This window comes from Chelonia mydas, chromosome 8 (assembly GCF_015237465.2).
Source record: "Chelonia mydas isolate rCheMyd1 chromosome 8, rCheMyd1.pri.v2, whole genome shotgun sequence".
NCBI classification, from domain to species: domain Eukaryota; kingdom Metazoa; phylum Chordata; order Testudines; family Cheloniidae; genus Chelonia; species Chelonia mydas.
This window is the reverse complement of record NC_057854.1, coordinates 65,264,789-65,282,007: the sequence shown is the minus strand read 5'-3', so window position 1 is coordinate 65,282,007 and position 17,219 is coordinate 65,264,789. Positions and strand designations below refer to the sequence as shown.

Sequence of the window (17,219 nt, the reverse complement as noted above, 5' to 3'; positions counted from 1 at the left end):
TGTTAGTCTGTATTCGCAAAAAGAAAAGGAGTACTTGTGGCACCTTAGAGACTAACCAATTTATTTGAGCATAAGCTTTCGTGAGCTACAGCTCCGATGAAGTGAGCTGTAGCTCATGAAAGCTTATGCTCAAATAAATTGGTTAGTCTCTAAGGTGCCACAAGTACTCCTTTTCTTTATAAGATCTCATAGAATATCAGGGTTAGAAGGGACCTAAGGAGGTCATCTAGTCCAACCCCCTGCTGAAAGCAGGACCAATCCCCAATTTTTGCCCCAGATCCCTAAATGGCCCCCTCAAGGATGGAACTCACAACCCTGGGTTTAGCAGGCCAATGCTCAAACCACTAAGCAAAGCTATCCCTTTGCTTCAGTAACTGGAACAAAAAGCAGGTAAGATAGGTTAGAATGATAACTATTGCCCAGATCCTCAATGGTATTAAGATTCCTAACTTCCATTAATTTTTGAGGAACTAGGTCTATGTCCTTTGAAATCTGACTGCAGATTTGTGTACTGTTCTCTATTAATTTAAGAGATAATGCATCTTGAAAACCAGGTGCTATCACTTGTCACATATCTTCTCTTTAAATGTGAAATACATGTAATTGAATGTGATTGCAAAGGAAACACTGGCAAAGCAATACTGTCAGACGACATTACTCAAGAGTAAGTAACATTTGACAAGAAAATACATATGGCAATATTGCTCAACTTATAATTCAAAGGCAAATGGACATTCTTCTGTAACCAGACTCAAAGGATGCTATGGTGAACAAGGTACTAAAGACTTCCATTTTTCTTTTCTTTTTCAATTGACAGACTAAGCCTGTCTAGAAAAGGAGATCTGAGTCAGTCTGTATTATTGTGTAATGAGGCTTGCATTGAACCACAGCACATTTCTTTTAATGCAATTCCTCACTTTTTGCAAGTTAAAATCATCTTTCTGATTGATTGGATTTGATAGTTTGAAGACCAGCTGAGATCCCTGAAGGAAGAAATCTAATTTTAGACAGAGAAATTTATAGCTTGCAGTTGTACCAAAGGCCTCAGCATCACCACCAAGGATGGCCTTTGTGGAAAGCCAAGGAGATGCCACTTACACAAAGGGAGACCTTTATAAAGATATCAACTAAAAAATCCTGACAAGGACAGACAAATGCATGAGTAAATAACTTAGAGAACAGACAATAAAGTAAGGGAAAAGACAGTATTTTGAAATGATTGTGAATGAAATGGAAAGAAGAGGGAAGGAACTCAGAGGATGGGGGACAATTTTAAAAATAAAAACACTCACCTTCAAAGAGAAATCTCTGTTCACAGACTACATTTTTTAATTTGCATGGGAAATAAGACCCTTCACAATTGTATTAGGATTTTTTAAAAAAAGGATACAAATCCTCATGTTTCTAGGGTAAGTTAGTCGCTAATTGGCAGGGGTTAGAAAAAAAAATGTATCCTTTGGGAAGAAAGGATAGTCTTTGGTGTTTATAGCACTAAACTTGGTCTCAGAGGTATAAGTTAAGTTCCTGTGTCATCTTGGGCATGTTATCTTTTCTGTGTGTCCCTCAATTCCCCACTTGTAAAATGGGAATATTACTAATTCCTTTCTCACACTTTGTCTTGTCTATTTAGGCTGGGGTTTTCAAATGAGCCTAAGGGAATTAGGTGACTAACTTCCATTAGTCTCCTTTGAAAATTCTAGCTATAGATTACAAGCTTTTCGGGGCAGGGATCAAATCCCAATGTGTGTGTATATACAATGCCTAGCACCCAAGAGCCCTGACTTTGGTTCAGGCCTTTAGGTGCTGCTGTGGTATAAATAATTAATTATAATACAAAGCTAAGCTAAAAGAGCTTAGCTAAGCAAACCAAAGAAGTTCCCAGGCTGCTAGGACTGCCACAAGGCAAAGAAGTTATGGTTCTACATTCTTTCTTAGAGCAGTGGGTTCTAGAAACTCTTCATCACAAGGACAGACTTGTTAATGTGGAACAGACATGCCATGTGCCTGATGGACCTCCACAAGAGAACGTGATGGTTTTAAGACTTCAGTCCTTTGAGAAAGACAATGCATATTAGGTGTAGCATGACAGAAAAATAAATTATTCTGGAAGTCCCTTGTATACATTTTTTCCCTGGCCAATTAACATAAGCAAAATGGTGAGTATAGAATAAATATGAAATTAAAGAATTAGAGTTAGCTTAAGTTTCATGAAAAAAATAAATGTATTGTAAAAAAAAGCCCGGACTAGCAAGCAGAAGAAAGGCCTTGAAAATAATGAGTTATAAGGCCAGAAGGAATGAAGTAAGGAGGATGTCTGGTTCAAAAAATAATTAAATGCATTAGGGAATTTCTGAAAAGAAGGCCTCTGACTAATGGGGTGACTGCAAATGATTTTAAATTAGATAAAAAAACTGTCTTAAAAGGAGCCAACGTGGACCATACCACCCCTCATATCTTAAAAGTACAGCCTATGTGAACCTAAATGCAATGAAAAAGCTGTTGGTCAGCTGGAAGGGAAGAGATAAAATTTACAACCTCCTTTATCCCCTTATTAATAAATTCAAGCATACAATTCACCATTTTAATGACCACCACATGTTGGAAAGATATCTTTATAGACCTTTCCATGAGAATACCAGATCTTTATTCTCAGAAATTTATGAATGCAGAGACCATCACTGTATACACATCATGCAAATTATTTTGTCCCACTCTGCACAACCTTGCAATTATCTTATTAATAAAAAGAAAAGGAGTACTTGTGGCACCTTAGAGACTAACCAGTTTATTTGAGCATGAGCTTTCGTGAGCTACAGCTCACTTCACGAAAGCTCATGCTCAAATAAACTGGTTAGTCTCTAAGGTGCCACAAGTACTCCTTTTCTTTTTACGAATACAGACTAACACGGCTGTTACTCTGAAACCTATCTTATTAATAGGGCTGTTGATTAATCAAGGTTAACTCATGCGATTAATTCAAAAATATTAACTGCGATTAAAAAAATTAATCATGATTAATCGCACTGTTAAACAATAGAATACCAATTGAAATGTATTAAATATTTTTGGATGTTTTTCTTCATTTTCAAATATATTGATTTCTATTACAACACAGAATACAAAGTGTACAGTTCTCACTTTACATTATTATTTTTATTACAAATATTTGCACTGTAAAAATGATTAAAGAAATAGTATTTTTCAATTCACCTCATACAAGTACTGTAGTGCAATGTCTTTATTGTGAAAGTGTAACTTACAAATGTAGATTTTTTTTTGTTACCTTGCATAATGACTTAGCCACTCCCAGTCTCTATTCAAGCCTAAGTTAATTGTATACATTTATACTTTTATTCTCTACATAAAAGAATAAATGGACACAAATCAGATATCAAGAATTATAACATTCATAAACCAGTCGGAGAACACTTCAATCTCTCTGGTCACGCGATTAAAGACATGAAAGTTGCAATATTACAACAAAAAAACTTCAAATCCAGACTCCAGCGAGAAACTGTTGAATTGGAATTCATTTGCAAATTGGATACAATTAATTTAGGCTTGAATAGAGACTGGGAGTGGCTAAGTCATTATGCAAGGTAACCTATTTCCCCTTGTTTTTTCCAACCCCCCCCCCCGACGTTCTTGTTAAACCCTGGATTTGTGCTGGAAATGGCCCACCTTGATTATCATGCACATTGTAAGGAGAGTGGTCACTTTAGATAAGCTATTACCAACAGGAGAGTGGGTTTGTGTGTCTGTGTGTGTGTGCGCGGGGGGGGGGGGGGGGGGGAGAAAACCTGGATTTGTGCTGGAAATGGCCCAACTTGATTATCATACACATTGTAAGGAGAGTGATCACTTTAGATAAGCTATTACCACCAGGAGAGTGGGGCGGTGGGAGGTATTTTTTCATGCTTTGTGTGTATAAAAAGATCTTCTACACTTTCCACAGTATGCATCCGATGAAGTGAGCTGTAGCTCATGAAAGCTTATGCTCAAATAAATCGGTTAGTCTCTAAGGCGCCACAAGTACTCCTTTTCTTTTTGCGAATACAGACTAACACGGCTGTTACTCTGAAAAATGAGACCTTGGTATCCCAGTTCATTCAGATATAGCACAACACATAGATGCTGCAACTAGAGGTGCTGGGGGTGCAACAGCACTCTTTGGTTTGAAGGGGTTTCTATCATGTACAGGGTTTACAGTTTTGTTCAATGACTTTCAGCACCCCTAGTATAAAAACTGTTACAGCACCCATGGCACAAGGTTTTATATATTCTTGCTTCTATACTAGCTTCTGTTATTTTCTATTTTTATGCTGGCAATTCCCAAATGTGCTACACTATTCCAGTTTGTGGACCTAATTTATTAGAGGCTGCTGCTAACAGGAAACTTTCAGCTTAAAAGGTTTGGGTTAATAGGCCTTTTCATGGAATGATGTCCTAAACCCCCCAAGAGGAAATTTATTTCCCATTTTTGTAGCCCTGGACTTCAGCGTATGCTCTCCACTGGTGCCAGAACCAGGGGCTCATAGCTCTTCAGCTAGTTTGTTCTTGGGATAGGCCCAAGCGGCATGAGACACGTACCAGGCCGGATAAAATCATTTCCTGCCAAGCTGGTTTCAAGCAAACGAAATTATTGCACAGTTCCAAAAAAAAGCGACGGCTAAGTAGCGAGGAGAGGCTCTGCCTTACGGATCCTCTGCCCGCTGCGAAAATTAGGGGCCCGGGGAGTCACTCGTGCCCCGGAGCAGAAAGGGGGCCCTAACTCTCAGCACAGGGAAACGGCGCCGTCCCAGCTCTCTCACAACCGAAGGCTCCTGGGGCCATCGCGGCCGGGCGGGTGCGATTGGTCGGCCGCGCGGTCGGTCCCGGAAGACGAATTCGTCACTTCCGCAGGGCCCGCCATCTTGTTGGCAGTTAGCGGAGACAGCCCCCGGCTCGGCCCCTCGCGTTTCGCTACAGCGAGTCAGTCCCCCGCCCCGGCCGGAGCACTGAGTCGCTGTGGCGCTATGGCCAACAATAGCCCCGCGTTAGGCGCCGGCAACTGCCAGCAGCAGCAGCAGGCGGCCCAGCACCAGGCCGGATCCGTCCCGCCGGCCCAGCCGCCGCTACAGAGCGGGGCCCCCAAACCGGCGGCCTCGGGCAAGCAGGGCAACGTGCTGCCGCTGTGGGGGAACGAGAAGACCATGAACCTGAATCCCATGATCCTCACCAACATCCTCTCCTCGCCCTACTTCAAGGTGCAGCTCTACGAGCTCAAGACCTACCACGAGGTGGTGGACGAGATCTACTTCAAGGTGAGGCCAGCGGGGGCGGGGAGGGCCCATCGTGGGAGCGGCTTGGGGCCTGGGCCGGCTGGCTGGCTCCCCCCAAAGGCCTTCCCGCTCGTCTGCGTGCTGCCCGTTTCCTTCGGGGGAGCGGGACTGGGGGCGCTTCCGGCCTGCGGGTTCCCTGCTCGCCCTCGCTCCGGGTGGCGGGGTCCCCTTGTCCTCTGTTTCGGCCCAGTAGCGAGCGGCATCCTCCTCCGCTGCGCGTGAGCAGGGGAGGGCAGGGGCTGCCTCCTGCGCCCAGCTGGGCTCAGGGGAGCGGCCCCGCGAGAACGAGTAGGGCTTTCCGGTGCTGAGCGGAATGGTGGGCGCGGGGGCTGTGTCAGCGCTGCGGGGATGAAATGGCCGCTCACGGCCTCTCTTCAGGCCCCTGGGCTTGGGGAGCGGGGATCCGTGGCCTTCCCGCACAAGGGCGCGTGAAGCCGAGTCCGTGAACGCGGTGAGTAGGAGGCTGTAAAAACATGTGCAGCGGTTGAAGCACGAGCGTACGTCTCCGAAAGGGAGCTTGTCTGCTCAGTGCTTAGAGCATAGGAGTCTCCTCAACTTGTGTCCCTTTTCCAGGGGGCACGGCCACCCCCCACACCTAGCGATTGCTAGTACGTTGTACTGCTGGGGTGCAAAAGGGATCGCGGTGCCAGTCTGCGGTCCCAGTAGGAGCTTGCATGTGGCCTTCCTCTCCAGTTAGAGGTTGGGGCATCCAGGTATTGAAACGAGATCAAATAATAGTGCTGCTGTTGGCATTAGTCTGGCTGTGCTGGGGAGATAAATGAACTCCTCGGTGCATCCTTGTCTCAGTTCTTGTTTCGTTAGCAGGATTGAATCAGTCTTGCAGCGAGGCTTCCATCAAGCCAGGGTACCAGGTAGAGGTATGCAAAATTAATGCTCATCAACACAATTACATGCATTGTCCTGCTAATGTGTACAAGTTCAGGGTTATTTCGGCCATTGTTTTCAGTCACTTGTACTCTGGAAAATACTGACACTCTTCTGGCATGTATTGATCTTACTCCTCAATTCCGTTGCCACTAAGTGGGTGTAATATATTTGGAAATAAGCTTTATTACTTTCTTGCTTGGCTTAAAACATTATAGATGGGTAACTCCATTGCTTAAAGAACAGTGTTCTCAAAAGTGATTCTGTAATAATGGCTGTGTGGGATTCCATGTTTGTGTCTTGATTATTTCTGAATCGAGTTTGCTCAGTTTACTGGTTAAAAAGGATGGCATTTTCCCCTAAATGCTAGAGTGCTGTTAACTTCCACCTGGTCTCTTGAGTCAAGATGGACTCTTTTCTTATCATGCATAATTCCCAGTAACACAGATTCTGGAGGCCAGTGTATTGGTCTCAATTACCTGTGTTACTCATTACGTTCAGTGAGATTGCATAGGAATAATCAATTGGAATTCTATAAACAATCCTGTTGATGCTCAAGAAGTAACAGAGCCCATTTCACTTTCCTGGAGCTGTGTTGAAAGTGTAGGACTAATAGAAGTGAAAGGGTGTAAAGACTCTTTTTGTCACCTAAATTGAGATGAAATACTGAATAGCATATCTGGAATGAGGAGATGTTGTTTTACATAGTCACATTTTAGATGCATTCCAAAATATTTTAAAATTAGTACATATAAATTGTTTTATACTAAATTTAATTACTCTCTAAAGTTTAATTAACTAGGGTAGTTGAAATAGTTTGCATACTCAGGTTGAAAAGCAGTGTGTTCTGTAGTGTTGGACCCTTAGTCGTTATTTAACTTCCAATTTGTGAAAACCTTTAAAGGAAATATATTTTCCATTCTTCTTTAAATAAAAATGTCGAGTAGATTAATTCGACACACAGAAATGGGGCTCTTGATATTTAAAAATATTTAGAGGTTTATGGCATAGAGGTTCTTAGTTGGATTGAAACTAACAGAATTCTTACCTGGCACTTGTGTGTAAAGTGGGTGTGATTAAAAAGGATGTTTTTTGTGGTTAAGGCACTAGATTGGGGTGCAGAAGATTTGGATTTAATTCCTGCTTTGACACACACTTATGGTCCCATTTTCCAAAAAAGTTCTATTCCCATTTTGTTGCCAAAATAGTCAGATTTTTAAGATTTCATCATGTTGGGTGCTGAGCTATGGGCAAAACTGACTTGGAGTCATGCTCAGAACTACTGGCTGTTGAGCACTACTCAAAATCTGGCCTCTGTTTGGATTCCTGAATTAGTTAATTTTAAAATCTATCCCCTAATCTGTGTGTGTTTCAGTTCCACTTAGTAAACTCGTGCACTTCCTTTCTCCTACTGTTTTACACATTTAGGTACTGATCCTGCACCTCAACGTTAGGTATTCTGAGTGGTCCCATCAAGTTAAGTACATGCGTTGGGATCTGGACTTTATATTTTAAGCTTTTCAGGCTGGGGACTGTCGCCTACTATGTGTTTGTACAATGCCTTGCACAACAGGGCCCTAGTTTTGATTGGGGCCATTAGCCACTACTGTAATACAAATCAAATTTAAAGAACAGCTTTTTGTGTTCAGTGTTTATTATTTGGTTCTTGTCCTTTGACTGAAAGGGGAACTACTTTATTCAGCCCATTAGTGCCTTACTGTGTGAGGTAAAAGGTACAATTCACAATGAATAATATGAAATATGCTTTCAGTATAATTTATCTGGTACTTGCTATTTCTGAGCTCTTCAAATGTGCTGTTGGTAATATGTACGATATGTGTGATAAAGCAGGTTGAATGGGTTTCCATATTATTGGTATATGAGACAAGTTCACATTTTTAGCAAGATGGCTACTGTCGACAGTAATTTAGCTGTTTGTAAGATAAACCATGGACTACTTCATTGGATTTCAGCATGCTTTATGCATGTATTCAACGTTTTATTTCATAGGTTCTCTTAAATAATTCTGAATAGGGCTGTTGATTAATTGCAGTTAACTCAGGCAATTATCTCAAAGTTAATTTGATTAAAAAAATTAATCATGATTAATCGCACTGTTAAACAATAGCATACCAATAGAAATTTATTAAATATTTTTGGATGTTTTTCTACATTTTCAAATATATTGATTTCTATTACAACACAGAATACAAAGTGTACATTGATCACTTTATATTACTTTTTATTATAAATAAAAGAATAGTATTTTTCAGTTCACCTCATACAAGTACTGTAGTGCAATCTCTTTATCATGAAAATGCAACTTACGTATGTAGGGTTTATGTTTTGTTTTTGAGTGCAGTTATGTAACAATGTGAAACTTTAGAGCAGGGGCGGGCAAACATTTTGGCCTGAGGGCCACATCGGGTTTCTGAAGTGCCTGTGCCTCCCCAAACAGCCAGGCGTGGCCCGGCCTCCATCACCACACCCCTTCCTTCACTCCCCCCCCCCCCCCCCCCCCCCCCAGACTCCTGCCCTATACACCACCCCGCACTCCTGCTCCCTGACTGCCCCCTGCTATCCCATCCAACCCCTCCTTTCGTTCATGCCTGCTCCCCCCGGGACCCCTGCCCCATCCAACCACCCCTTCTCCCTGTCCCCTGACCACCCCCGGAACCCCTGCCCCTGACTGCCCCCATTCAACCCCTGTGTTCCCCGCCCTCTGACCGCCCTGACCCCTGTGCACGCTCCCGTCCCCTGCCTTCTATCCCACCCCCTGCTCCCTTACCGTGCTGCCTGGAACACTGGTGGCTGGCAGTGCTACAGCCGCGCCGCCCAGAGCTCCAGGACAGGCAGCCGTGCTGCCTGGCTGGAGCCAGCCTTGCCACTACGCAGCACAGAGCACCAGGTCAGGCTGCGGCTCTGCAGCTGCGCTGCCCAGAGCATTGTGCTGGTGGCACAGTGAGCTGAGGCTGCAGGGGAGGGGGAACAGCAGGGGATGGGCTGGGGGCTACCCTCCTGGGCCAGGAGCTCGGGGGCTGGGCAGGAGGGTCCCGCGGACCGGATGTGGCACGCAGGCCGTAGTGTGCCCACCTCTGCTTTAGAGCCTACAAGTCCATTCAGTCCTACTTCTTGTTCAGCCAATCACTAAGAGAAACAAGTTTGTTTACATTTACGGGAGATAATGCTGCCCACTTCTTAATTACAGTGTCACCTGAAAGTAAGAACAGGTGTTCACATGGCACTGTTGTAGCTGGCGTCACAAGATATTTACGTGCCAGATGCGCTAAAGATTCATATGCCTTTTTGCGCTTCGGCCTTTGTTCCAGAGGACATGCTTCCATGCTGATGACGCTCCTTCAAAAAATAATGCATTTGTGACTGAACTCCTTGGGGGAGAATTGTACGTCTCCTGTTCTGTTTTACATACATTCTGCCATATATTTCATGTTATAAGTGTCTTGGATGATGACTCAGCACGTTGTTCATTTTAAGAACACTTTCACTGCCAATTTGACAAAACGCAAAGAAGATATCAATGTGTAATTTCTAAAAATAGCTACAGCATTCGACCCAAGATTTAAGAATCTGAAGTGCCTTCCAAAATCTGAGAGGAATGAGGTGTGGAGTGTGCGTTCAGAAGTCTTAAAAGAGCAACACGGAGGTGGAAACCACGGAACCTGAACCACCACCACCAAAAAAAACCGAACAAACAAAAAAATGAACCTTCTGCTGGTGGAATCTGACTTAGATAATGAAAATGAACATGTGTTGGTCGGCAATGCTTTGGATCGTTATTGAGCAGAACCTGTCATCAGCATGGACGCATGTCCTCTGGAATGGTGGTTGAACCATCAAGGGATATATGAATCTTTAGCGCATCTGGCATGTAAGTATCTTGCAATAGTGCCATGCAAACGCCTGTTCTCGCTTTCAGGTGACATTGTAAACAAGAAGCAGGCAGCATTATCTTCTGAAAATGTAAACAAACTTGTTTGAGCGATTGGCTGAACAAGAAGCAGAACTTTGTGGACTTGTAGGCTCCAAAGTTTTACATTGTTTTGTTTTTGAATGCAGGTTGTTTTGTACATAATTCTACATTTGTAGGTTCAACTTTCATGATAAAGAGATTGCACTTCAATACTTGAATTAGGTGAATTGAAAAATACTATTTCTTTTTTACAGTGCAAATATTCGTAATAAAAAATAAATATAAAGTGAGCACTGTACACTTTGTATTCTTTGTAATTGAAATTAATATATTTGAAAATATAGAAAACATCCCAAAATATTGGTATTCTATTATTGTTTAAAAGTGCGATTAATTTTTTTAATCGCTTGATAGCCCTAATTCTGAAGTGTAAAGTAAAATGTTACCATTTTATACTTGGACTCAAGCATTACACAGTGTCCGTGTAAGACCAGTGGATTTTTGTCTTCCAGTTTCTGAACCAGGTAGTGAAACTGACCCATATTAAATTGATGAGTTTATAAAATTTACATACCTGTGTAGCCAAGTGACTATTCCCTCCTCTATGGATTGCTCAATTTTTAATGTAGCTTGAGCAGATCTTTGTGTCTGACTCTCATTACAAGAGTCCAAGGATGGTATTGGTCAACTTAGTTCTAGCACTGATCATCAAATCTTGTTTTAAGATGTACTTGAACTATGCTAAAACCCTTCATAAAACTAAATTTGCCATTATTGTTTAGGATGCAGAGCAGGTCATTATCTCAGAGTATCATCACAATCTACAAAAAAGCCATTAGCTTTTTAGATTAAAATATTACGGTTCATAGTTGTTTTTTTCTCATTGTCTTAGATTTAGGTTATAATGAGGAGAGAATAAGAAAATATTAATCTCTTATTAATCTGCATAAGTAGTGGAGTATGTATCCCCCATAGTCATGTGCAGTAAGTACCACAGACTAAAATGCTCTATTAACAAGCATAATGCTAATAGTATGTTTAAGTGAAATTACTCAGCATTGACCATAGTAATGATTGTTTTTATCCCCAGATAAATACTTGGGGGAGACTGCAGTGTAATATAAAAACAGTTACTTACTTGGGCAATTTTTTTTTAACTTTTGAGGAAAGATTATTAAAATCTTGGGTAACGTGGTCACAAAAAGACCAGATATTTTGTTGTTTTGCTGAAGTATCCAGCTTGCCTTAAAATTCGTATGAGTTGATGAGCACTACTGAAAACTGGTTTAGGAAATTTTTTTATGAACTTAATTGTATTTATTTGGGCACATGATTGTTTTATGTACTTGTACATCATCTTTGAAGCTACGTGTGATGGCTGTGATAGTAATCTTTTTCACACTTTCAGGTTACACATGTTGAACCATGGGAGAAAGGGAGCAGAAAAACAGCAGGCCAGACAGGGATGTGCGGAGGGGTAAGTAGAAGTACGTGCCTTCTTAAATACTTTTGTGTGGTAAATAATCACCTGTAAAATATCCCAGTCTTGTCTACACTTGAGTATTGGATCATAATGTAGATGACAAATTTCGAAATTAGAGGACTGAAATACCCCATTTGACCCTGAAGGATGTGAGTTTGAGGAGGCAAGCAGTATTATTCTTGCTTTTTTCCAATAGAAAAGCTTCATTCTTTTTACATTCTTATTCTTCTGTCACTGAAAATCTGGAGTGATGTTTTAGCGACTGTCTGTTAAACATCTGGTATCTTTTTTTTTTTCTGTCACTAAAGGTGCGAGGTGTTGGAACTGGTGGAATTGTGTCTACAGCTTTTTGCCTGCTTTACAAATTATTTACTCTGAAACTCACTCGTAAGCAAGTGATGGGCCTCATAACACACACAGATTCTCCGTACATTAGGGCTCTTGGATTTATGTATATTAGGTGAGTAGCAATGTATTTAACTATAAACTAGTTTAATACACAGAAAACTTATTAAATTTACACATTTTTTTTGTACTTCAAGGTACACACAGCCTCCTACTGATCTATGGGACTGGTTTGAATCGTTCCTTGATGATGAAGAGGTATGTCGGCGAGGGTAATAATTTGTTTTCTTTTGTTTCCTTTCATGCTGCTTTTTTAGATTAAGAATTTTGATACATTTTCCTGTAGTTTGAGCATCTTCATGTTGTGATTTTTTCTTTTAATTTAATTACACTAATAGATTAATGTGGGGAGTGGGTCTGATCTGGAAACAAACTTTGTTTTTTGTATTCAAAAGATTTAGTTGAGTTTTCCACTGGCTAAGACTAGTGATCATTTTAAACTTATGTCATATGTTAGAAACTGACGTGAAATAAGTTTAAATAAATTCTTTAAGGTGAGACCTTTGGACTGCATGGTGGTGTCTCTAATGGCTTTATACTCTATACTGTTAAACCTTTTTTTTTTTTAAAGGGGGGGTGGAAAGGGATATGCTAAACAGACCCCAATAAATAAAAGTTTATGGCCAGGACTTTCAAAAGTGTTTGAAATATTAGGCTTCTAAATGTATGAATTGTGTATTACTGAAAAATTTAATCATGTACTTCGGATGGAGAGAGGGGTGTGATTGGAATCAACAATTTTACAGCAAAACTTTATCTGCTGATTTCTGTGGCAGTTATATCTCAAGTGACTGGAAACTAAATGTCACTAACTAGAAGTGAGCAACTTAATTACTGGATAGGATGGTGCCACCTGTACTTGTCTGAACATTCCTGTTGATCCATGGAGTAACCAGGCAATTTTAAGTGCTAAGTTCGGAACTCCTTCAGTCAAACGGACTGCATTATTATGCAGTAGGGAGGGAGAATGAGAAAATAGTGTCATGGGAATTATTGTTGTCCCTTATCCCAAAGTTCCTGGCTAGAGAAATTGAGTGGGGGAATACGTAACACATTTCTAGGGTTAGAGGATTGAAATACACAATCCTCAAATTGCAGTAATATGTAGTATTTATTGAGTTTGAGTCTTAAGTTATTTACTAGATTTAAGAACATATTTTCCTTGACTGGTTGAGACGAACACCCTGTATTACAAGAAATATCAAACTTCATGCTTACAGAAAAGCCCTATTTTTAATAAAAATGCAGTGTAATACATACGCGTGACTACAACACAGTATATTTATTTTACACAGCTACTTTCATACTAAGCATCAAATACAGTACAAAGGAGACATTTGTTAATCCAGGTAAACCTGTGTTATTGTATATTTGTAATGTGATCAAAATATTCCTTAATTAAGAATTCAGCTGTGGGGTAATTGCATAATTAATAGTTAGCATCTCTCCTTCCCCCTACTCCCCCCCCCAGTGGGTGCTACTTTAATTCTTGGATATGAACATTAACTACATTTCTATGAAGTGCTGCCTTGTAACTTTTTTGGGGGAGGCTTCAATTCCAGTGTCCTACAAGCTATTTCCTTCATAGGACAAGTTGAACAAAAAAATGATTGAACTTGCAGGCCTTCATCGGTGTCATTACTATTAAAGGCCTTACTTTGAATTTATACATACGACATGCTACACAATTTTGGCTCTAATATTTTTAATAGCAGTATACATTCATGTCTCCTATCTCTCCAAAACTGTATGTTAGAGGAAGTGTTAGAACCAGTCTTTCTCAGCTGCTTCCCCAGGACTTTTTTATGTAGGAGGAAGTGCTTACAGCTGGTTCGTATGCACTTTTTTGCCAATGTTGCACAAACTCATTTAAAGATATGGTAAACGTTTATGATAAGGATAATTTTAACCTCTAAAGTTTTTTCTCAAGTCCATAAATCTAATATGTTGAAACTGTTCAACATTGTCACACTTTTCTGTAACAGAAGGCCTCTTTCTGTTCCACACAGTTATTTTTCTAAGTGCTTCTAATGTTTGTTCTGTTTAACCATGTAGATACTCGCAAGGTGCTACATTTAAGCTAACTCATTGTTTTCTTCTTTAGATCTCTGTGAAACGATTATATTTGGAAATACTGTATATCTGAACACTTAAATGTGTGTGAGTGCAAGCAGTTTTACATTTAGATTTTCTCTTCATGTTTAGATAACAAATCTCACTTTCCTTGTGTGCTTGCACTATAGGTTTGGGACTTGACAATAGCTGACTAACATGTCCTGAGCTGTGAGAGGGCATAGCAAGAAGGCCTTCATGCGGTAATGACCCTTTTCAGAGACAATGGTCATCATGGATTATGCGTTTCCAATTATTTGTTCATTTATTTATTTTTTTACATATTTCTAAATTAGAAACCTCACTGCTTCATGGCAGTTGGTTTGCTATTGCTTCCAATTTTGTTAGGACGCCATTTTGTATTACAACTTTCTATATGATCATTTATAGAGAGGAAATGGAGTAGTTCTCATGTGGATAGGCCACAGTGTTGGCTATCACTGTGTACAGTCATGCACCCATAAAATGAGGTATTAAATATAGCCTTACAAAGAAATTCTCAGTTTTGTAGCATTTAAATAAGATACAAGATCATACCATTCAACTAGACCGAGTAAGAGGATTACACCTTAATCTGTTCATTGAGACAGTCCCTTAACATCCAGATGGCTGCAGGCTTACTATGGACCTGCATGCATGTGTATTAAGTCCCACTCCCTATCTGTAACATTTATTGCCAAATCCAAAGGGTACAAGAATTGGAATTTTTTCAAGAACATTTATTAAAGTGTGAAACAAGTAAATTTTCATAATTGAGACTTCAAGATGGCAATAAATATATCAGCATTTGTTTAAAATAAGCAGTGAACTTTTTTGACGGTCAGGATATTTTTTCTTTGTGTTTTGTAGGACCTGGATGTGAAGGCAGGTGGGGGTTGTGTTATGACCATTGGGGAGATGCTTCGTTCCTTTCTTACTAAGCTCGAATGGTTTTCAACATTGTTTCCAAGAATTCCTGTGCCAGTCCAGAAAAACATTGATCAGCAAATAAAAACCAGACCTAGAAAAATCAAGAAGGATGCCAAGGAGGGAGTGGAAGAAATAGATCGACATGCAGAGCGTAGACGTTCAAGGTTATACATTATCTTTTCAAAATAGTGCAATTGTAAAAGCCAGTATCTAGTGCCTTACACTTGTATTATCAGAAAAAATAGTGTCCTGCCTTTGCTGGGACAACAAATGTTTCTAAACCAACCAATCAAAAGAGTGGATTGATTAATAAAATACTAATGAATAAAATAATTAAATGATATTGAAAATATAATAAATATATTAAATACTATACTAAAAATAAAATACTAATGAATAAAATAATTAAATGATATTGAAATAGATGCACAATGTTTGGCAATTCATGTGGAACGTGAAGATTCATAAAACACAAACTGGAAAAATCCAGAGAGCTCATTGTTAAAATTTCAACTTGTAAATCCTTTATTTTTAACGTAGGTCTCCAAGAAGGTCTGTGAGCCCCAGGAGGTCTCCTAGAAGATCCAGAAGCAGAAGTCATCATCGGGAAGGTCATGGATCATCTAGTTTTGATAGAGAACTAGAAAGGGAGAGAGAACGGCAGAGATTAGAACGTGAAGCTAAGGAGAAAGAAAAAGAAAGGCGAAGATCACGAAGTACTGATCGTGCATTAGAGCGGAGGCGAAGCAGAAGCAGAGAGAGACACAGAAGCCGTAGTCGAAGTCGTGATAGAAAGGGAGATAGAAGAGACAGGGATAGAGAGCGGGAGAAAGAAAATGAACGAAGCAGGAAAAAAGATAGAGACTATGACAAGGAAAAGGGTAATGAAAGAGAGAGATCTAGGGAACGGTCAAAAGACAGGAAAAGTAAGGGTGAAATAGAAGAGAAAAGACACAAAGATGACAAGGATGAAAAGAAGCACAGGGATGATAAGAGAGATTCCAAAAAAGACAGAAAACATAGTAGAAGTCGAAGCAGGGAGAGGAAGCATAGGAGTAGGAGTATAAGTAAGAATACAGGTAAACACAGTAGAAGCAGGAGCAAGGAGAAATTAAGTAAACATAAAAATGAAGGTAAAGATAAATCAAATAAACGAAGTAGAAGTGGAAGCAGAGGAAGAACCGATAGTGTTGAAAAGTCCAGAAAACGAGACCACAGTCCCAGCAAAGAGAGATCCCGAAAGCGTAGTAGAAGCAAAGAACGATCCCATAAACATGATCACAGTGATAGCAAGGACCATTCAGACAAACATGATCATCGAAGGAGCCAAAGTACAGAACGAGAGAGCCAAGAAAAGCAACATAAAAACAAAGATGAAACTGTGTGAACTCAGTGAAAAGTGGATCACATTGAATCCTATAAATCTTTGATTAAATCCTGCTTATTTTTTTCTTAAAGTTGAGATTGTGCAGTAGTTGAGCACTCTTTTTTCAACCTCCCTCTAGGCTGCAGATTGTCATTTCCTATGTTGGGTAGGGAAGTGCCTTTGTAATCCCATTTAATGCATTGATGGTTTCAACCCATGTGTTTAGTTTAATTCATAATGCAAAGATTGTTCTTGCGTTTTTATTGTTCAAATGTTTCTGAAATGTACAGTCTGTACATATGTCCTGAAAATGTTTTAATTCCTTTGGCATGGTTGCCATGTTGGTTAAATTTGTATAAGGCAATAAACTGCCACTAATTCTACTTTTGTTTTGTAGGTGTGGAATTATGGTTTATATCTAGAAATTAGCATGGCTGTGCTTTGCATAATAGTATGACAGAAGCTTTGGGGGTGGGTCTTGATTGTGTATTATAGCTCAAATATTTATGTGCATATGATGTACATAAGGGCTGAAGATTTAGAATTAACTTGTGTCCATTGTATCTACTGTCTTAGAAAGCTTTTTAAAATGTATTATGTTTTAATCCCCAACAAAGTGTTATATTCAGAGTAGGTTTTCAAGCAGGTAGCAATTTTTAATGCAGGGATTTAGATTATGCTGAGGCTTATTTAGTAACCCTCTTAAAAATGCTACCTCAGAGGGACACTGTTAAGGTTGGTAGGCCTGTACCATAACTACCTATGCATTTTTTCTTTCTTGTTTAAAAAGTCCATGTAAATTTGCTC

General features: G+C 40.1%; 2 protein-coding genes and 1 long non-coding RNA gene across 3 annotated transcripts in view; 2 read left to right on the top strand and 1 right to left on the bottom strand.

The window, feature by feature from the left end:
* Nucleotides 1–5,711, bottom strand: part of HENMT1 (HEN methyltransferase 1) — a 29,336-nt gene extending 23,625 nt beyond the window's left edge. Inside the window, exon 1 of the mRNA XM_043552796.1 lies at nt 5,274–5,711. The gene's annotated coding sequence lies outside the window, so the exon portion shown is untranslated. The remainder of the gene's footprint in view (nt 1–5,273) is intronic.
* On the top strand, nt 4,705–16,795 carry PRPF38B (pre-mRNA processing factor 38B). The gene is made up of 6 exons (XM_037906413.2): nt 4,705–5,303; nt 11,546–11,614; nt 11,929–12,080; nt 12,163–12,223; nt 14,987–15,210; nt 15,587–16,795. The coding sequence occupies exons 1-6, from the start codon at nt 5,016–5,018 to the stop codon at nt 16,431–16,433; spliced, it is 1,641 nt and encodes a 546-aa protein (XP_037762341.1). The 5' UTR covers nt 4,705–5,015; the 3' UTR covers nt 16,434–16,795.
* On the top strand, nt 5,627–8,353 carry LOC119566916. The gene is made up of 3 exons (XR_005226444.2): nt 5,627–5,772; nt 6,147–6,199; nt 7,635–8,353. It is a non-coding gene; the product is annotated as an uncharacterized LOC119566916 (long non-coding RNA).
* Nucleotides 16,796–17,219: the final 424 nt, after the last annotated feature.